Source organism: Dromiciops gliroides, chromosome 3 (genome assembly GCF_019393635.1).
Source record: "Dromiciops gliroides isolate mDroGli1 chromosome 3, mDroGli1.pri, whole genome shotgun sequence".
Taxonomy (NCBI): domain Eukaryota; kingdom Metazoa; phylum Chordata; class Mammalia; order Microbiotheria; family Microbiotheriidae; genus Dromiciops; species Dromiciops gliroides.
The window spans coordinates 544,727,402-544,750,232 of record NC_057863.1 but is presented as its reverse complement, the minus strand read 5'-3'; the positions used below and the strand labels follow the sequence as shown (position 1 = coordinate 544,750,232).

Here is a 22,831-nt window from a genome sequence, read left to right as displayed (position 1 = left end):
CCTGTAGAGGCTAGCCCTGGTCCAGATTTTGGCATTTTTTGGTAGAATATAAAATAGTGATTCCATGTTTTTCCTTGAATTAAGGAAATAAATACTCCCTGTACCATAGAAGCATAGACCATTAGATCTGAAAGGGACCTTAGAGCAGAGAACATTAACACTAATGGGGAAATTAGAATGTTGCCTGTTTAAGAGTTGGAAAAGACCATAGAATGTTAGAGCAAAAAATGAAGTCCAACCTTCTCATTTAGCAGAAGACTAAGCTGAGGCCGGGTACAAAAAGGGGATGTGACTCATCAAGGTTATATAAGTTTATAATGGCCAACACTGACTTAAAGCCCAGTTTTGTGATTGTCCCATCAAAACGCATTGTTGAGAAATATTAACTTAAATAAAAGCAATTTATAAGCTATGACTTGTAAAGTCTACTTTGATCCATTACATTCACATACCACAACTTGTTCAGCCGTTCCCCATTTGGCGAACACCCCCTCAGTTTCCAGTTTTTTTGCCACCACAAAAAGAGCTTCTGTAAATATTTTTCTACATATGGGTCTTCTTCATCTTTATTTCTTTGGGATATGGACCCAGTAGTGGTAACACTAGGTCAAAGACCCAGTTTAATGACTTTTGGGGCATAGTCCCAAATGCATTTCAGAATTGCTGGGCCAGTACACAGTTTTACCTGCAGTGCATTAATGTGCCTGGTTTTTCCACAAGTTTTCCATCATTTTTTCATTTTTCTCCAGTCTGACTCATATCAGTTTATATTGCCAAAGGGAGACGGGGCGGGGGGGGGGGGCGCTTTTCATTGTATTTAGGATCAGCTCAATTGGGGCAACATATTAATTATAATATTTTATGCAATTGCAAGACAAGTGGTATCCCAAACCAACGTTACGCGGTCAGAGCTCTAATAGATATGATGTGAGAGTAGCTTTTACACATATATATTTGTAGCTTAGCATTTATCTGTAAATTAGTACAGATCACAACAGAATGTTTTAATTTGAAGGAGCAAATTGAAACACCCTTTTGTGGTATTAACAAAATAGGGCATCACACAGTTTCAAGGACAGTAAGATGTGAGACCTTAACAGATGGCTTTAGTTTCTTATTGCTACATTCTTGAACAAATAGCTCTGTATTCTCTCAGATAACATGTAATAGAACTTGCTACAGTTTGAGGCCTTAACTTCTGGTAAAGCTTATGGACCTCTTCTCAGAAAAATGTTTTAAGAGCATAAAAGAAAATATATAGTATTACCAAAAAAACCCAATTATATTGAAATATAGTTATCAAACTATTTTTATAACAAGTTTATGGAGCCCAGATTGAGAATCTGTATTCTGGATCATAGTATTTACTTGTATGTATGACAAATCTCCTTTTTTTACTATAAATTCCTGAGGTCAAGGACTATGTCCTGTTTTATTATTTTTATCTTTAGAATATTTGTATACTGTACACAATATCTTTTGTACATTTTATATGCTCTAGTAATGTTTGTTGAAGTTTTAAACTATTCATGTTGCCCTAGTTAATTCAGTAATTCAGTCATCTATTTGGTGTCATTCCCATTGTATTAGTATAGAAAACAGGTATATATTTATATTATGGAATTCCTTTGTCTTGAGTTTGGAGGTTTTTAAACCTTCTGTGATCAGTAATCCTACAATAAATGCTCAACAAATATTTATTAATCACATTCTGTCTACAGTGTCCCTTTGTGGCGCCATGAATAATAAGGTATTGACATAGGAAAAGGGGGATAGTTCAATTTAACTAAGACCAAAAAGGATAGAAACATTTGAAGAGGGAGGAAGACATATAGAGATAAGGAGGTTAAAGAAAGATTGTGATAGGCCTAGAATGCCAGATCAGGAATTTAGATATATGTTTATGCATTGGGAAACAAAGGGGTTTTGTCCAGAAGGGTGACAGCAAAGTCATGCATTAGAAGAACTGCTTGAATATCAAGGGAAACGTGGATTGATTAGAGGGCATGAGGGGGCAGCTAGGTGGCACAGTGGATAAAGCACTAGCCCAGGATTCAGGAGGACCTGAATTCAAATATAGCCTCAGACACTTGACATTTACTAGCCGTGTGACCCTAGGCAAGTCATTTAACCCTCATTATCCCACCAAAATAACAAATTTTTTAAAAAGAGAGAGAGGTAATCAGAGAAACTACATCAGCCCATGTTATTCTGAATCTGAAAATTTTAAGTTTCTAAGCCTTCTATGCACGCCTTCTCCTGTCCTCACAAGGCATTTGATTTGGAAACCTCCTAAAGGGAATAACTTGAAACCTGTTTGCATTGTTTGCATTGTCACTTCTGCTCTGCTAATAAATGCTGATATACTTGAAGTTAAGGGAACTCATATCCTATTGTCTTATTAACTTGTATGCATAGGAAAGGAGTGACAGACAACATGCTAGAAGAGCATGCATTTTTTTTTTTTACATATAAGGTATTTTATTTTTTCCGTTACATGTAAAGATAGTTCTCAACTTTTGTTTATACAAGCTTTACAATTTCAGATTTTTCTCCCTCCCCCCTCCCCCAGACAGCAGGTAATCTGATATAGGTTATATCTATATATCTATGTATCTATATAGAGCATGCATTTTTTAATGAAGCGTTAAGTTTCAGCATTTATGTGACAAGACTTTTTTATTCTTGATATGTTTACTGGATGACTGTTAATATTTACAGAATATTGTAAATACAGCAATTAATAAAAGATATGCCAAAAAAATTAAAGATTAGTGGGCATGAGACTATAAACATAAAGACCCTGATGTTTGTTGTCTTGATAGTAGCCAAACTGAAGAGATTCAACATTAACCAAATTTGAATCTTACATCATCAAAATGATTCATAAACACAATCCTTCCAGATGAAGTTCTATATTTCTTTGTTTGTTTATTGATTGATTTATTTGCTTGCTTACTTGCTTCTTTCCTTCCAGGTACTATTATCCCAACGTCAGAGAACAAATGGTTGCCAGAGGCTCATTGCCATTATCCCGACTGTGTGCCATGGTGACCATGCAGCATCATGAGAATGTGGGACTACAGACCTTTAACCTACCTTTATTCCCCAGATCAGAGAACAAGGATGAATTCCAGGCCCAGACAGCAGGTAACTGAAAAAGAGTTTTATATTTACTTTCAAAGGCAGTATTTGTGGGCAGCTAGGTGGTGCAGTGGATAAAGCACCGGCCCTGGATTTAGGAGGACCTCAGTTCAAATCCAGCCTCAGACACTTGACACTTACTAGCTGTGTGACCTTGGGCAAGTCACTTAACCTTCATTGCCCTGGAAAAACCCCCATAAACCAAAAAAAAACAAAAACAAAAAACAAAGGCAGTATTTGGTTTTGGTTTGTTTCTTTTTTTTTTTCTGTAAACCCTGTTTCCTCTCAGTGTAGTGTTTATCTTACTTAAGTGTTTATCTTACTTAAGTTTGTTGCTATTTTAATCAGCTTCTATTAAGATATCAAGATTACAGAGTTGGAAGGGACTTATAAAAACTAGTCCAACTCCTTTCCAAATCATTAGTTACCTTCTCAGTATCCTCAAAAAGCGTTTTTTCTCAATCTCATCAACTTTAGTCATGAGGAGATCTCGGAGATTTCACTACTTCCCAAGACTGCCCATTAGCTTTTCACACAACTCTGATTGTTATGAAGTTTTTCATTAAATTAAACAGAAATGAGGGAGCAGTTAGGTGGCACAGTGGATAAAGTACCAGCTCTGGATTCAGGAGGACCTGATTTCAAATCCGACCTCAGACACTTGACACTTACTAGCTGTGTGGCCCTGGGCAAAAAAAAAAAAAAATTTAAACAGAAATGTCCCTTTTACAATTTGTGTTCTTTGCTCCTGGTTCTGTCTTTTGGAGCCAAGCAAAACATGTTGAATCTTTTGTTTATATAATAATAGTACTAGATAGAATTTATATAGTGCTATTATCTCATCTTATCTTCTATCAGCCCTGGGTGATAGGTACTTCCCATTTTACAGATGACAAAACTGAACCAGACAAAGGTTAAACAACTTGCCCAGTGTCACACAGTGAGTGAGTGTCACGTCTTCCCAACTCGAAGTCCAGGATTCTAGCCACCTAACTGCCTCATGAAAGCCCTTTAGACCAGTGGAATCTTGGCCAGGCTTGGACCTTTCTGCAGCATTTTTTCAAACAGGATTTTTTTTTTTTTTACTGGGCAGTGAGGGTTAAGTGACTTGCCCAGGGTCACACAGCTAGTAAGTGTTAAGTGTCTGAAGCCAGATTTGAACTCAGGTACTCCTGACTCCAGGGCTGGTGCTCTATCCACTGTGCCACCTAGCTGTCCCTTCTGCAGCATTTTTAACATTAACTATCTGCTTTTCCTGAATAGTCTGACCTTTGGTTTCCAGGATACTACTATTTACTGCTTTTTCTCCGACCTCTCTTATCATTCTTAGCCTTTTTTGTGCATCATCCTCTCCCTATCACCTAAAACATGTCATATCACTCAAGAGTCTGCCCTACTTTGTCTTAGCTTTTTGCCCCCTAGTGATCTCATCTGCTTCTGTGTATTCAGTTATCAGTTCACCTGAGGAGATGATTCCATATCTATAAATCCAACTCCATTCTTTCCTCTGAGCTCAATTCCCAGATCTCAAGCCACCTGATAGACAGTGCCACTAGGGTTCTGCTGGAACCTCAACCTCATCATGTCTAAAAGTGAACTAATTATCTTACCCCCAATCTAAACCTGCTCTCACTTCAAACTTTCTCTTTCTGTCTCTCTAATCAGCCAAGCTTGAAATCTCAGTCTTCTTTGACTCTTCCTTTTCCTTCAGTTCACCTCCTTCCCTAAATATCCAATCAATTGCCATGTCCTATAGATTGTCCCTCCACAACCGTGTTATATCCACCCCCTCTTCTCACTCGCATTGTTACTGCTATAGTAGTATAGCCACTTCTGTGGTTCAAGATCTCTCCATGCCCCCATATGTCACCTGGACCTAATCTACCTCCTTTCCCAAATCCATCCTTCACACAGCTGCCAAAATAATCTTTCTAAGGCACTAGTCTGATGAATCCATGTCTGTTCAAAATTTTCCATTGCCTCTAAATACTCTTGGTTGGCATTTAACACATTTACAATCTGGTTTAGAACTACCTTTCTTACCTTAGTTCACCTTATTCCCAGTCATGTATTCTGTGATCCTAGCAAAGTGTACACTATTTATTTTCCAAAATGACATGACATCTACCGCATCAGTGAATTCATTCACACTATTCCCATATGCCTGGAATGGGCACCATCTTCATTTTCATCTTTTTATGTCCTTCCTTTAAAGATTCATTTCAAGGAAAATCTCCTTCCTGAAGCCTTCCCTCATATCCTCAGTGGAGTCCCCACACTAAAACTGTATTTTTCCTCCTCAGATTTGCATTGCGTGCTTTGTCTAGATCTTTCCCTTGCTCCCATTTTGCTCTGTCTTGTATTATACTTATTACTATACATGTTTCCCTTTTATAAACTATAGGCTTCTTGAGAAGTAAGGCCTGTGTGTGGTTTTCATCTTTGTATTCCAGTTGTAATTACAATTCCTTAAACAAAATACATACCTAATAGCATTTATTGAATTAAATTGCATCTTGTACTTATGCAGCTAAATATTTGCATCATTTCTCTATATTGAATTTCATCCTTTAGGTTCCAACCTATTGCTATGATTTGGCTCCTTATTCTGTCCCCCATCAGATCCCTATCCTTTTCTGCTGCTCTTAAGTCATCCAGCTTCACAGACCAATGAAATATTAAGCTAAATATCCTTGAGCCAGCTTTTTTCTCTCTGAAAGATTTTAAGATGTGTTCTCAGCTTACCTCCCCCTGCTTAGGTTCATCAATTTTTAGTTTTCTTGTTTCAGTATTCTAATCCCATTATGTGGTGGGGTATACTAGATTCTTTTTTTAAAATTGTATCTTTTACGTTTTTACTGAGGCTGAATGTTTTTTCAGGTGATTATTTACATTGTGCTTGGAGAAAGAGCATTTAAGTAATGGCAATAATATCAGCAAAGTCATAAAGGTGAAAGTAATCAAGTTATATATGAAAAATGGTAAGGAAACTGACCAGAAAAAGTAGAGTAAATGTATTCCATGATTGTAAGAAAAGTGAACTCTGATTAGCAGTCTGTAGGAAGCTCCTCACTGAGAACCAGTCAAACTTGAATTAAAAAGGATGGTGACAGAATAGCTAGTCTTCCTCCTGTCGACCCATGAGAACTTGCCTTCCATGGGTTCTAAGAATTCACAGCACTATCCATAGCAATTTCTAGAGTTGATTTTATGAGCTGTGTTGCTATAGCAACTTCTCTGTAAATACCAATTTGGTCCCTCCCTTTGGGAAATGCTACTACACTTGACTCCTTTCCCTTTTACCTTCCAGAGACCCATTGTCATCCAAAGTTTGAAGCGGAAAAATCATTTCCACAGCTATATCCTGGGTTTTGTAGGTCAGTCTCCAGAAGCAAGGTGCTCTCAGGATTCCTGAATTCTGCTCCCATTTCTGCCACTAACTTACTCGGTTTTCATCCTGGACTGGAAGAAATATATATTCTCTTCCAGTTCCAACATTACAAGTTATAAGGCCCCTCTTGCCATAACAATTTATGTTGTCAGAATCAGAAAACATCAGAGGAAGGGAACTTAGAGGTCTCCTAGTTCAACATATATCTGAATAATTCTTGTTAAGCTCTCTTGCAGTGCCCTTAATTTCACAATCTATAAAGTGGTTGGATTATATGTTCTCTAAGATCCCTTTTGGCATTGACATTCTGTGTTTTACATTTTAGTAAAAACTTCTACTAAAGATAGAAGCTAACATTTAGTTGTTTTAGTGCATTCCTTCTAGCTCTAACCTTTTATCTTCAGTGTTCTAAGACCCTTTGTAGTTGGGACATTTGATGACCAGAGCCCCTGAGTGGTTAATTGACACCTTTGTTTTTCAGGTCTGCTAGATGTGAGCTTAAGGTACAGACACACAACCAGGACATCGGGAGGAATCATTGCTGCTCGAGCAGTCTCTATCTCAGTGCACATTCACAGAGCCAGTGGCTTACAAGCAGCAGCGAGGTAAGGGTCTTTTCTAAGAATTGGAATGGGTGCTGGTTCAAATCAGGTTTCTTTGGTTCTGAAGGTAAAAGTCAAGAAATTAGCAAGCATACTCCTTAATTTTTCCCTCTTGTAAAATTCTCAGTGAGCTTATCAGCAGAAGCTATTGTCAGCAAGACAAATTAGGCTATATAGAAAATCTTCTAATTATCTTTGATTAGTGCTTGTTCCTCTTAAAAGACCTAACGTCCATAGAGCTTTAGTCACTACTCCTGTTCATCCCAAAAGGGCTTGCTATTCTAGGAGATCAAACTCAGTATTAGACATAGGACTGACCAGATTTGTCTTAATCCAATTCTCATCAGTGGCTCACCCTTCTAGTAACCTGCCAACTCTAGTTACCCAACTTCCTCTCCATTGAGCTAGCATTTATTACATGCCCACTACATGCCTGGCCTTTTGCTAGGATGAGGGACAAAGACAAAAAGGAGCCCTTAAGGAATGTACATTTTACAGGAGAGATATGTGTACACAGATCAGTCAGTGCTAGATGTCAGTAAACACAAGTACCAACAGCGAAGGGATCTAAAAAATGCTTTTTCTATAAGAGGTGACACTTAAGCTGAGCCTTGAAAGGCACTGATTGTTCCAAAAGGTAGAAGTGAGTAGAGAGAGCATCATAGGCTTGGGAGATAGCCCAGTGCCAGAGATGGAATATTCTATGTGGAGAAGAGCAATTAGGCCGGTTTGGCAGGAGCACAGAATGTATGATGTGCTCTTAGCTTGGCTAGTTAGGCTAGAACCAAACTGTGAAGCATGCCAAAAAGAGGAGTTTATTGTCCTACAGGCCAGAGAAAGCTACTGAATCAAAGGAGGGACATGGTCAGATCTCCGCTTTAGGTATTTCAGTTTGACACCTCTGTAGCACATGTACTGGAGAGAAGAAAAACTGGATGTAAGGAAACCAATTAGGAGGCATTTGAAGTTGTCCAAGAGAAGGGTGATGAGGGCCTGAACTAGGGTAATAGCCACATGAATGGAAATAATACGGTTGAAATGAGAAAGTTTTGGAGGGAAAACCTACAAGATATTGTAACTAATTGGAATTAGCTGCTGAGTGTGAATAAAGAGAAGAGTCAGGTATGACTCAGTGATTGAAATAATAATGATGCCTTTGAGAAACATTGGGGAATTGGGATAAGAAATGGTTTCAGGGAGGAAAGAGGAATCTTGTTTTGGAAATGGTGAATTTGAGATACCTTTGAAACATCCATTTTGGGGCAGCTAGGTGGCACAGTGGATAAAGCACCGGCCCTGGAGTCAGGAGGACCTGAGTTCTGATCCTGCCTCAGACACTTGACACTTGCTAGCTGTGTGACCCTGGGCAAGTCACTTAACCCCAATTGCCTCACCAAAAAAAAAAAAAGAAACATCTATTTGGAGGTGACATGTAGCAGGCAAGCAGAAGAGAGATGAGAGGTAGATATGTAAATTTAAGAGTGATCCACAAAGAATTGATAGTTGAAGTTTGGAGTTGAGGTGATATCACTAAAAGAATAAAAATAAAGAAGGTGGCCCAGAACAGAGTCCTATGTGAGACATGGATAAAAAGTCTACATAGGATCTTTAGAAGGATTAGACAGGTAGCAAGAGAATTATGAGAGAACAATGTTAAAAAATCCCAGAGAGGAGAAAATATTCTGAAGGAATCATTGGCCAACAGTGTCAAAAGCTGCAATAGGATCAGGGATAGTGGGGTCTGAGAAAAAGTCACTGGGTTATTGTGAGGATTAAGTGAAATAATCTTGTTAGATTCCATATCTGTCCAAGATGTTAATAGCACTCACTCACAAAGGCCACTGTTACGCAGTAGCCCCAGTGTCCTCCCCTACGCTCTCATCTCCTAGAAGAGATGTGAAGGGAGAAGAAAGAAAGAGTGTGTGGTGTGAGGGGGAGGCCTGGCCAAGTAATACATATTTAATTTAATTTTCTGAATGAAAAAAAGTTTGAAAAAGAAGTCATGTTAAGGTACTGCTTACATATGTCCTTGATAGGAAATATCATTTTGCTTTTTTGTTGCTCTATGAGAAGTTGATACTGAATTATAAACTATAGGCATTGATTTTAACTCAATATAAGAAAGGCTTCCTTCAGTCAGCTTTCCAAAAAGTGCTAAGTAGTTATTATTATTAATATTCTTAATGGTAATAGATAGTCAAGTCAACAAGCATTTATTAGGTACTTACTATAATCCAGACACTGTGCCAAGTGCTGAGGACACAAAGAAAGGCAAAAAGTCTTGGTTTCTACCTCATGGAGTTCATATTCTAATGGGGAAGGCAATATATAAACAACTCTGCATGTACCCTTATCCAAGGTAAGTTGGAAGTCATCTCAGAATGAGAGAAATTATTTTTCTGTTATTATAATAATAATTAATAATAACAATAACCAATTTTTCAATTAGAATTGAGGTTTTTCCTTTCTATTTCCTCATTTAGGGACCAGCCCTTGCAGGCCAGTCAGTCAGTCTCTTAAGGGCATTGCTCATAGATGAGATTGCCCAAATTTTCCAGGTACAACATGCTCTGTGTTCTTAGGTGGGATCCTACCCAACTAGAAAATGTTACAAACAGAATCCAATATTGATGAATTCTTGCCCTTAGGAAATGATCCCCTGTCTTTGGAACCCTCCCTTAGAATTTAGAGTACCCAGCTTATGAAAGAAAAAACCAACCAGAGTGGTTTGGGTAGAGATGGATTCTTTTGTCCAGATTGCTGGAGGCAGCTGACTCTCATGATCAAGTCATGTTCTCAGCAGGAGGTGACTTTTGGCCCACCACCTCATTAATATGTCCATCCCTTCATTAATTGTTCACCAGTCAGGGTTGATTTTCACCTGTCATGGGTACCTCCTTTTCCAAAGGTATTTAAGCATTCAGGGATCTCCATAGTTTTGTTTTTGATTACCAAGAGTGATCACCAACCATCAATTTATTGATTATTTGCTAGCCCATTTAATAAATGAATTCTTAATTACCCAGAAATTCTGTCTCTTGGGCTTTTAATTTGTCAAAAGAGGAAAGGCCCTAGCATTGGGAAGAACTGGGAAAGGCCTCTTACAAAAAGTATAATTTGATCTTAGTTTTAAAGGAAGCCTAGAGTCAAAAACAGGGAGGAAGAGCATCCAGGCATTGAGGATAGTTGGTGAAATGTCCCGGTCAGAAGATGTAGTGTTGTGTACAAGAACAGGAGGCCAGTGTTGCTGGATTGCAGATTACATGGATAGGTATAAAATATAAGAAGAATGGAAAGGTAAGAAAGGGCCAAATCATAAAGAACTTTAGAAACCAGAGAATTTTATATTTGATCCTAGAGGCAATAGGGAGCTATTGACATTTGCTGAGTAGAAGAGTGACATAGTCAGACCTGCAACCTTGGAAAGATCACTTTGGCAGCCGAGTGGAGGATAGAATGAAGTAAGGAGAGACTTGAGGCAATGAAACTCAGCCAGAAGACTATTGCAATATTCCAGGCATGCAGTGATGAAGGAGGGCCTATAACAGGGTGACATCTGCGTCAGAAGGGCTTGAAATCAAGAAGACCTGGGCTCACGTTTCAGGCATTTACTATCTTTGTGGAATTAAACTGTCTGGGCCTCAGTTTCCTTGTTGCTAAAATGAAGAGGGGCTGGGCTCAATAACTTAACAGTCCCGTCTAGTATTAAATCTATGATCTTATAATCAACAAATGGATTAAATACTTAACTTAATATTAAGTATGTGTCAAGCTGTGTGTTAGGACATGATGAAAGAAGAAAAATAAAGATTAATCCCAGCTCCAGGTTTTTTACCTCACTTTGGGACTGGCTCACCCAAAAGAGGAGTTTATATTTTATTCTAGAAGAGTTAAGGAACCAGCGGAGCTTTCTGAGCAGGAGAATGATATGGTTGAGCCTGTGCTTTAGGAATATCATTTTGTCAGTTGTATGAGGAGTGAATTGGAGAAAAAAGAGATTTGCAACTGGAAGACCAATTAGGAGAGTACCATAATAATCCAAACAAAAAGTGATGAAGGCCTGAACTATGGTGGTGACTACATGACTAGAGAGAAGAGGTGTGGAGGTGGAAACAAGAAGATTTAGCAAGTGATCAGATATGTAGGGTAAGCAAGAGTTAGGCATTGAAGATGACATCGAGGTCATAAACCGATAATACTTAAATGTTCAGAAAAGGAGTGGGGTTGGTGACAAAAGATAATCAGTTCTCTTTTGGGCTTACTGAGTTTGAGACAACTTTAGCATTCCAATTTGAAATGTTCAGTAGACAATTTGTGATACTGATTTTGAGATCAGGAGAGGAGACTGAAGGACTAAGATAAAGAGCTCTGGGAGTTATCACACCCACAGATGACAATTGAACCCATGGCAAGGAAACTTAACCCTAACCCAAGGAAGAAAAAGAACCTCAAATTCAGTTCTCTTAAATCCTCATGCCTGTCCTAGCAAATGGGTACTACTGCAGAAGAAGGGCTTTTTATAATACTAGTAATGAAGACAGGAGTCACTTACCAAGATCTCTTTTTATGACCTCTCTAGATCATAGAATCTCAACTCTATGGGTTAGATATCTAGTCCAATCGCCAAATTCATTTTAAGTTTTTTTTATGATATCTTATACTTGAATGCCTCTAATGGCCAAAAAACTCTCTTCTTCATAAGACAACTCATTGCATTTCTGTACATTCCTAATTTTAAGACATTTTCCCCTGTCTTCAGCATCCTCAGTTCTGACAGATGAGTTTCTCTGTAGTTGCAGGACTTTGGGCCAGACTGGCATCCAAAGCCTTTATCAGTTTTCAAAGTTAGGATTCCCTAACAATAGTTAGTTCTCCTATTCACTGTGACTAGTTCTGCCTTAAAGACAGCAGTCATGAGGGCAGCTAGGTGGCACAGTGGATAAAGCACCAGCCCTGGATTCAGGAGGACCTGAGTTCAAATCCGGCCTCAAACACTTGACACTGAGTAGCTGTGTGACCCTGGGCAAGTCACTTAACCCTCATTGTCCTGCAAAAAAAAAAAAAAAAGACAGCAGTTATGTCCATTGTCTTCTCTTAAGATGTGTTTCCTGGATAAGATGGAATCTAACATTACTTTACCCCTGCTCTCTTCTCTCCCCTCAGAGTCATCGCTGAGCAGGAGCCTTCTTTGCGATACAGTGCAACAGTAGGTGTTAATACTTCAGTTACCACACATCTCTCCTTCCTGCCCAAGGGAGAGCAACGGCAAACCCACCCTGTGGCCCGCACCTTCTGCCCTGAATTCTCTCACCACATGGAGTTCCCCTGCAATCTGGTGACCCAACACAGCAGTGGTGAAGCCTGTTTTCTGGCAGAGCTGTTAGAATTTGCCGAGGTTACTTTCTCTTTGTATCACCAAGACACAAAGCCAGGTAAGTCCAAATAGTGTTTTTACTTTATGTTCATATAAGTTTACATACCTAATATGTGAATTCAAAGGACTTGAACTCTAGAATCCAAAGCCAACAGTCATTAAGTCTAAGTCATCAGTCAAGTCACTCCGCAAATATTTCTTAAGCATTTACTAACAAAAAAAAGAAAGAAAATAAGGACCTGCATATAATTATTGAAAAAAATAGATATTAAATATTTAGATCTCTGGAAATTATAATAGAAATAAAAATACCACTACTTCTCATCTCTGTGGCACCTTTACAAAAATTGCCATGTGCTAGTACATAAAAATGTTATAAACAAATGCAGAAAAACAAATATTAAACTTGCTATTTGTTTATCACAATACAATGAAAATTATAACTAATAAAGAGTATTTGAACAAAGGACACAAAATTAAATGTAGAGTAAATAATTTAATCCTAAAGAATATGTCAAAGAACAAATCATAGAAATAATAGATAATTTCATCAATAAAAATGGCAACACAGCAAAAATTTTTGGGATAAAACCATAGTAATCCTTAGGGGAAATGTTACTTCCCTAAACATTTTCATCAATGAAAGAGAAAGAATTGATCAATGAACTGTGCATAAAATCAAAACAATGAGAAAAGTAACACATAAAAAACCCTACTCAACACAAAAATAGACAAAAAATTCATAGTTTTTTGGGTTTTTTGTTTGTTTGGTTGGTTTTTTGTGGGGCAGTGAGAGTTAAGTGATGTCCAGGATCACAAAGCTAGTAAATGTCAAGTGGTCTGAATCTGGATTTGAACTCAGGGCTTCCTGAATCCAGGGCCAGTGCTTTATCCTCTGCGCCACTTAGATGCCCCCTAATAGTTTTTTTAAATACATTTACTATTTATTTTTAACATTCTCTCTCTTTTTTTTTAATATTGGGTTCTAAATTCTTTCCCCTCCAGTATTTCTGTCACCCACTGATTAAGCAAACAATATATCATTTATAGATGTGAAGTCATGCAAAACATTTCCATATTAACCATGTTTCCAAAAAAAAAAAAGACAAGAAAAATAAAGTGAAAAAATTATACCTCAATCTGCATTCAGAGTTCATCAGTTCTTTCTCTGGGGGTGGATGGCATTTTTCATCATGAGACCTTTGGAATTATCTTGGATCATTATATTGCTCAAAGTATCAAAGTCTTTAACAGTTGATCATCATCACAATGTTACTGTTACTATGTACAGTGTTCTCTTGCTCACTTTGCATCAGCTTATATAAGTCTTCCCAGGTTTTTCTGACATCATCCTGCTCATTTTTTCTTATAGCATAATAGTATTCCATCACGATCATAGACTACAACTTGTTCAGCTGTTCCCCAATTGATAGGCATTCCCTCAATTTCCAGTTCTTTGGCACCAAAAGGAGATGTTTTAAGTATTTGTGTACATGTAGGTCCTTTTCCTTTTTCTCTGATCTTTTTGGGATACACACCTAGTAGCAGTTTGCAGGGTCCAAGGGTATGGAGTTTAAAAGCCCTTTGGGCATAGTTCCAAATTTCTCTTCAGAAAGTTTGGATCAGGTCACAGTTCTACAAACTGAATAGGTGCCTTAGTGTGCCAATTTTTCAACATCCCCCAGCATTTGTTATTTTCCTTTTCTTCCATGTTAGCCAATCTGATAGGTGTGAGGTGGTAACTCAGAGTTGTTTTAATTCGCATTTCTCTAATCAGTAGTGATTTAGAGCATTTCTTCCTATGACTAGATAGCTTACATGAACTGAGGCAGAGTGAAATGAGTAGAACCAGAAGAAATTATAGGACTGCAGTATTGTAAAGAAAAAGAATTTTGATAAATTTAAGACATCTGATCAATACAATGACCTATCTCAACTCCAGAAGACTGATGATTAAATATTTTCCCCACCTCTTGGTAGAGTGGTAATGAGCTATAGGTGCAGAATGATGCTTAGAGTTTTAAACACAGCCAATGTGTAAATTGGTTTTGCTTAATTATCCCTATTTGTTTCAAGGGAGAGTCTTATTGGGGGTGAGGGAGAAGGGGATATGAGTGATAGTGTTATCTTTAAAAATTTAAAGCTGTCAAATATTTTAAAATATACAGGAGAGCAAAAAGAAGTACAGAAAGGGACTGGGGAAAATATTATTGTATTAAATGTCTGTCACTAAGTCCTATTATCCTTTTCTCTCCATCTCCTCACTTGTCAATAGCTTCCTTCCTCATACCTGTCCTTTGATCTGTCAGAGTAATCTTCCTAACCACCTATTACGTATCTTAGATGGACGTCCCTTCTCAAGCCCCTTCGTTGGTTCCCCTCTGACTACTAAACAAAAGTTTAAATTCCTCATCCTTGTACTTAAAGCCCTATGTAGTCTGGCTTCAGTCTGCCTTTCTAGCTCATCTTCTCCTGTTTCCCTTCACATACCACATAATTCAGCCAAACTAGATGACTTCTCTTTCTTCAAATATATCCCATAATTTTCCACCTCTCGGTCCTTGTTCATAGTTCACCTACTCTCAGAGCTGGAAGATACCTCAGAATCCATCTAGTCTAAACCACAGCAGAGTAGGAAGCTTCTTTAAATCTTACCCAGCATTTTATCATATAGCTTTTGTTTGAAGACCTTCAGTGAGGGGGAACCCAATAATTGCTGAGGTAGCAGGCCATTTTCACCTCATGTCCAGAGTTTATACCATTCTAACTCCTTCTCAACACTGAGGAGTTCCCTATACCAGGGATATCATTGTCAAAAGTAATTCATACTGAGGCAGCTAGGTGGCGCAGTGGATAGAGCACTGGCCCTGAAGTCAGGAGGACCTGAGTTCAAATTTGACCTCAGACATTTAACACTTACTAGCTGTGTGACCCTGGGCAAGTCACTTAACCCCAATTGCCTCACTAAAAAAAAAAAAAGTAATTCATACTCATCCTTTAGAGCTTTACCTGATTTTCCTACTCCTCCTCTAACCAAAAGTGATATAAAGTGTTGCATTTTATACTTTGTGTTAGCATTATTTCTATATATACCTTATATAGAAATGTAAACCTCCTGAAAGCAAAGATGATTTCTTATTCATCCGACAGAATCCTAGGTATAGTAGTTCCTCATTGAATATTTGTTGAATTAATTAAATTCAATAAATACAGGTTTAAAAAATTTCTAATTTCCTTCCACATAAAGACATTGCTAATCCCTGAAGACACAGAACACTCTGATACATATGACACATATTCTGTTCTCACAAGAGCTTGCAGTTAAATAAAGGGAATCAACTTGTACACAAATAACTGATACAAAACCAAGTATGATAAATTCAAAGCAGAGATTCAGGCAGAGTTCTATGAGAAATGTACAAATAAGTGAGAGATCTACTTTCTTTAGAGCTGGACAAGGAAGATTTTATTGAGAAAATACAGTGTCCTTAAGACAAGGATAGAATTTTTGACAGGTGGAGATTGGTGGGATAATGGAGGAGAATCCATTCTGAGCATGGGGTGTGGCATGCAAACAGGAGGGAATGATGAGAATGTATCTGTTCTGTGGAATCAAAAAGTGCATGGAAAGGACGGGGTATCAGAGAGAAGCCTGGAAAGGTAGAATGGAGCTAGATTGTGAAATGACTTGGGTGATAGGATCAGATTATATTTAAACATCATGTACTAGAGAAGCCTGAAGGTTCTTGAGTACAAGGGTGACATCTTCATAGCAGTACATTAGGAGGCAATAGTATAGAAGATGGCCTGAAGAAGGGATAGCCTGGAGACATAGAGACCTAATAGGCTATTAAAATATTCTATGCAGGAACTGACATCAGTTTAAACCAGGGACGTTGTAATGGGAATTGAGCAGAAGAAGAGATATTATAGAGCCAAGAATCTTAAGTAGGAAGCCATCCTCTAGGATTACTTTCATTCAAAACATTACCGTAACCTTTGACCAGCTATCTTTTCCATTCTTTGTTCTCCATTTTCAAACGGGAATCTGGTTTACTTACTATAAGCAAAATCTTTGGTCCATCAGTCTCCTGGGTTATTTTTAATTTTGTTAACCTTGATTTTACAGGTAGTCACTCAGATCACATTCAGCCTTTAAGAGAGTATCTCCTTGGAATAGTCAGGATTCCAATGAAAGATTTGCTTATCAAAAGGTCAGGTGAGTACCTTGATTGTTCCTGAGGTCTTTGGATCACTGAGCTAGTGAGTACTTTGAATAGCTGATTCACTTTGTGACCATGGACAATTAATTTACCCTGTCTGAGCTCGTTTCCTCCTCTATCAAATTTGGGTTTTGAACTAGACTATTTCCAGCTCTACAATTCTACATTCTAATGTTCATGTCCCTTCTAATACTAACATTTCATTGGCTCTGTAACTCTAATTGTCCCTAGAGAGAAGAATACATATCCCATAATAGTAACTTACTTCTTTGTCCTAAAATCATTTTATGCCTGCATACCCATTACAATTAATGGACCTAGCGATAAGAAGTTCTTTCTCTAAATATCAACCACTCCTCTTGGATGGATTCCTTGGCTCTAACATCTGTCCTCGTATATGGCTGTTTTCAAACAAGTAGACAGAACCTTCTATTTCATTTTCTTCAGTTGATGGTCATAATATTTGATATTCTTATCATGCTTTGAACTATTTCAAGGAGTATAATAGTATAAAAGAGCACTTTATGGGCTAGCTCAGTGGTACAATGGATAAAGCACCGGCCCTGGATTCAGGAGGACCTGAGTTCAAATCTGGCCTCAGACACTTGACACTTACTAGCTGGGTGACCCTGGGCAAGTCATTTAACCCACATCCCCCCCCCCAAAAAAAAAAAGAGCACTTTAGCTTTCAAGGAGTATAATGATACAAAAAAGTACTTTAGCTGACAATTAAGAGACCAGAATCCAGGAACAAACATTTAGGACCTACTATGTGCTGGGTACTTACAAGTTCACATCTCAAGGGCTTTTATTCATAGACTTATGGAACTCCAGGTCTGGAAGTGATTGTAGAAATCATTTAGTTGTGACCCTATAATTTTACAAATGAGGAAATTGAGGCTCAGGATGTAGAAGTGACTTTCCCAAAGTCATATAATTAGTAGCAAAGCTGAGAATAGAATCTAGGTCTGTAAATGCTATTACAATGCTCTTTTTAATATACCAGGCAGCTAAATCTATAAAGTGAACTAGTTTGACTTCCTGAGTTCTGAGAGAGCCTTTCTAGCTATGGCATCCTTTACTCCACAGCATAAGTTCCTTTTAGCTCTGGCATTCTGTGCATCTGTTTATTTTTATATATTTAATCTGATAAAATAACCTTATGAGGTAAACAAAATGAAAATTAATGTCTCCATCTTATAAGTAGAGGTAGATTCTGTAACTTACTCCAAGTTATGCAACCAGTTCTAACCTAACCAGGACTAGAACTTGGATCTACTGAATCTCAGCCTTTTTTCTTCCTACTAGTTCCTGTTGTCTCTGTAAAAATATGTTTTCCATTGAAATATTATCTCTGTCTGGTTATGGGTTCGTGTTTCCTGTTACTTCTTGGGGAAGACAGAAACAGCACCCCCTCCATAATTGTCTTCTCTCATAAGGAATTACAGGGTGGTATCCAGTCATCTTGCCTGAGGACCTGGCTCCAGCACAAAACACAGACATCATGCAGATGATCGTGGGTGGCCTGGAGCTATCAGTTTCCTTTGCCCATTCTGGTGATAGAGAACGAGTCTTGGAAGCTGCTAAACTTCTGGGCTGGAATTTTGAGGAAAACCCTGCTGACCTCCTCACAGATGTTGAGGAGTGGCCAGCTACCATCACCATCTCCACCCCAAGAGCATGGCTGCCCACCCATTGTATGTTACTGGCTGGCCAGACACATATCCACAAAGCTACCCATTGCTATCTTCGCTATAAGCTATATGACCAAGAGGGGTTCTGGACCCCACTCAGAAAACCAAAGTTAACCACAGATGAAAAACAAGTCACAGTGACATTCACGACGACCAAAAAAGTAGATGTTAACATGGGACCATCCCTGCTTTGGTACTTCAGGGAAGAGAAACTGGAAATCCAGGTGTGGAGGTCATATGGGAATGACAGTGTGGAAAGGCCCCATCTGACAGACACCTTGATTGGGTCAGCCTGTGTGGACCTTTCCAGGCTCTGTGTGAAGACAACAAAGACAGTGACTGTTAGCGGTGAGTAGTCATGTTGATTTAAGGAAGCAGCATAGTTTGATAGACTGGATGTGGAGTCAGAAGACCCTGGGTTCAAGTCCTAACCCGGCTATGTATTAAATGTATAACTGTAGGCAAGTCCTTCCCTCACCATGAACCAGTTTCCTCATTTTTCAAATAGGAGGGTGGGGACAGCTAAGTGGCACCAGCCCTGGAGTCAGGAGGATGTGAGTTCAGATCTGGTCTCAGGAACATACTAGCTGTGTAACTCTGGGCAAGTCACTTAACCCTGATTGTCTCCCAAAAAAAATAAAATGGGAGGGTGGAGTGGATGGTCTTCATAGTTTCTTATAGCTCTAACACTCTGTGAATTCTCTTACAGGGTTAATAATACAGTGTCTTATCTATTAATAAAAGGATCCTTTCTTTAACATACTTTCTTTGTCATAAAAGTTGTTTATCAGAGGTAGGATTAAAACCAGCATAGGGACATATTCTAGGATGTAGATTTCTTTTCATCTACACCTTGTTGAAGTATTCATTTTGCTCTTTCCCTCCCTTCAGTGGAAGGTGAATAACAGTACTCTGGCCTTCCTGTCCACATGAATGGCACTTCTCCCTATCTGTGAACAATTTCCTACCCAGTGATAAGACTTGGCAGTGGCCTAGGTATGCCTATTCAAATTCCAGATAATCTGGTCAAGGCAATCCCTAGAATGTGTGTGGTCCAACCCCAAGAAGCCAGTAAGAAGAAATGAAATCAGACTTGATTCCACCCATTACCTTTTCATAGACCTCCTCATTTACATTTGTTTTGTCTTTGTTCATCATCATTCAAGAGTAGCTCATACTTATACAAGTTTCTAAAGTCTTTCACGGTTTATAAAACGCTTTCCTTTCAAAAATCTCATTAGGTTAAAAATAATAACTTGCATTTCTTTAGGGCTTACTTGGCTAGACTTGCATTCTCCCATTTCTTTCACTGCTAACCCAGCCAAAAAGCAACTCTACATTCTTCTTCCCATGAAGTCTCAGACTGTTCCTGGGTCTCTCCACCAGCCTTAATCAGGGCTTCTGCTGCCATGATTTCAGCATCCGGATGTCTGCACCCACTTAGACATCTCTAATTTACTTCTACTAACTAAGATAGAGGAATAGATAGCTCATAAAGCAGCATGATTAGAGTCTGAGTACTGGTTTTCATTTTGGGCGCAGGCAAGTCACTTCACCTTACTAGGCATCAGTTTCCTCTGCTGTAAAATGACTGGGTAGAGGAAGAAGAAAGGATTGAACTAGATGATCTCTCACGTTCTAAGTCTTTATCCTTTGAGCTGCACATTTTGCACACAGTCATGGCCGCATGTAGCTAGGTAGCACAGTAGACCTAGAATCAGGAAGACCTGAGTCCAGCCTCAGATACTTGCTAGCTGTGTGACCCTGGGCAAGTCAGTTAACCTCTGGCTTTCTGATACCTCAACTGTAAAATGGAAATAATAATAGCACTTACCTCCCAGGGTGGTTGTGAGAATCAAATGACATATTTGTAAAGTTCCTAACACAGTGCCCAACACAAATCTTAGCTATTATTATTGTATGTTTCCTACAAGCTAAGAAAAAAGTCATTTCTTTCATAGCCTTTTCCTGGCACAGTGCTCTTAACTAATCCCATCCTCAATCCTGAGGCATCTATAACTTTCCCTAACCCCCTCCATGACAAAGCCAATCTTGTTCTTTCCAAAGAAATTATTATTACTTGAATCAGTGTGTGTGTATACAGATATATGTGTGTGTGTATAGAATATATTTTTTTTACTTTTCCAAATAAGTTTTTTAATTTAATTTAATTTTTTTTTTATGTGTTACCTTTTACATACAATAGTCTTGTGAATGAGAACTTGCCCAAAGTTACCATACCAGTCTATGATGAATTCCCTGGGGTTAATAATACTTAAACTGTCTTTCTCATGGAGCTGTTTTAAAGAAAAGACTTAATATTTCTACGGTGCTTTGTAGTTTATAAACTACTTTTTTTTTCAGTATTATGAATACTGTTAATACGACCACCTCTAAACCTATTCAATTACCTTAATGGGTAGAGGTGAATTGGGGGACATCCATTTGGGTACAGTTCAGTGTGATAAAATGATGTATTGAAATCATGGCAGCTGGAAACCCTGGCCCTGGAAGTTGTTATGGAGATTATTAATAATGTTGTTAATAACAAATAGTAATAAAACAAAATATCTGAATTACCTTTGGGAGAAAATGTGCTATATTGTGTTTAAAGGTATTAAGAAAGTCCAAATCTTTTCTGAGAAATTTTCCTTGAAATTCTGAAGAAGTAAGTGATATTTGGTGCTACTAAAGATCTTTACAAATCCTTTCCTATACCAGACGACTGACCTTGAGTCTCACATTTCCAGCTACCTTCTAGACATTTCAAACTGAATATCCAGGAGATATCTTAAACTCAATATGTCCAAACCAGAATTCATCTTCCTCCTAAAGCCTCCTCCCCCTTCTATGTCCCCTATTACTATAAAGGCCAACACCATCCTCTTAGTCTCATAACCTAGGAGTCATCCTGCATTCCTCATTATCTTTCACCCACCATAGCCAATCTGTTACCAAGACCTGTCGATTTATCTTTGCAACATCTCTCAAATATACCGCCTTCTCTCCTCTCACACTCCCACCACTCTAGTCTGCTGGTGGGTGTACCTAAGTCTCTCCCTACTCCAAACCATCCTTCATTCAGCCAATAAAATGATTTTACTAAACTCGGATCTGATCATGACAATAAACACTCAATAAACTAGCTTCCTGTTGCCTCCAGGATCAAAAATAAAATCATTTATTTGGCATTCAAAACCCTTCATAACCTCATCCCTTCCAACCTTTCTAGTCTTCTTATACCTTATTCCCCACCATCAGCTTTTCAATCCAGTGACACTGACCTTCTGGCTTTCCATGAACAAGACACTCCATGTCTCGGGATTTTCTCTGGCCATCCCCCATGCCTGGAACACTCTCCCTCTGCTCTAACTGATGACATCCCTGGCTTTAAGTCCCAAATAAAACCCCACTTTCTGTAGGAAGCCTTCCCCAACCCTTCTTAATTCTGATGCCTTCCTTCTGTTAACTATTTCCTATTTATCCTGTAGATAGCTTGCTTTGTATATATTTATTTGAATGTTGTCTCCCCGATTAGATTGTAAGCTCCTTTAGGGCAGGGACTGTCTCTTCCTTCTCTTATACCCAATGTTTAGCACGGTGCCTGGCACAAAACAGGTGCATAATAAATGTTGATTGATTGATTGATTGATTGATTGATTGATGTCAATTTACTTCAGTCAAAATGAAGCATTTACTGTTGGGAATACAAAGATTAGTAAAACAGTGTCAGTCAAATCCGAGCTCTGGCAGATAGACTGAAGGAGGAAGGATTGTCCATCCCAGTTAGAGATGACTGCTATTAGTTATTCATTATCCCGGGTCTACAAAGAAATACTCTTCCTCATGCTAGCAATCAGTGTAGTAGGTGTGGCTAAGAAGCCAGCTTTTGCATGCCTAACATCAAAGCTGAAGATGCCATTGTTGACTGCCTGTGGAGAAAAGAGACTCAGAGAGTAAGAATGAAGGGAGGAAGAGCTAGGAAGTGATTGAGTTACTGTGACCCTGTGGCAAGAGAGAATGTAATTAGTGAGAAAATGGTGTGACTGTAGGGAAGCTATGGGTTAATTGATGTGAATGTTTGTAGATATAAATCCCTATCTTGGATCTGAAAACAGAGGAAGTAATAAACCAATTCAACATTAACTAAGTTCCCATGTGGCCAGCACTATGCTGGTATTAGGAATTCTAAAGCAAAAATGAAATAAATAGTCCCTACCCTCAAGGAGCTTACACTCTACTTAGGCAGAACAACTTCTATGCAGATAAGTATATACAAAGTAATCTGGGGCATGATGGGGTGAACTGACAACTGGAAGAATCAGAAAAGGGCTCTTAGAAGAGATTATATGTAGGGAGCAGCTAGGTGGCACAGTGGATAGAGCACCAGCCCTGGATTCAGG

The 22,831-nt window shown here is 38.5% G+C and overlaps 1 protein-coding gene across 5 annotated transcripts in view; it reads left to right on the top strand.

Annotated features, from left to right (window-relative positions):
• C2CD3 (C2 domain containing 3 centriole elongation regulator) overlaps positions 1 to 22,831 on the top strand; it is a 148,283-nt gene that overhangs the window by 80,722 nt on the left and 44,730 nt on the right. For all 5 annotated transcript variants that reach the window (XM_043991362.1, XM_043991360.1, XM_043991361.1 and 2 more), the window contains exons 19-23: positions 2,978 to 3,150; positions 7,017 to 7,140; positions 12,301 to 12,569; positions 16,641 to 16,730; positions 18,174 to 18,776. In XM_043991362.1, the coding sequence (XP_043847297.1) occupies positions 2,978 to 3,150; positions 7,017 to 7,140; positions 12,301 to 12,569; positions 16,641 to 16,730; positions 18,174 to 18,776 (1,259 nt within the window). The remainder of the gene's footprint in view (positions 1 to 2,977; positions 3,151 to 7,016; positions 7,141 to 12,300; positions 12,570 to 16,640; positions 16,731 to 18,173; positions 18,777 to 22,831) is intronic.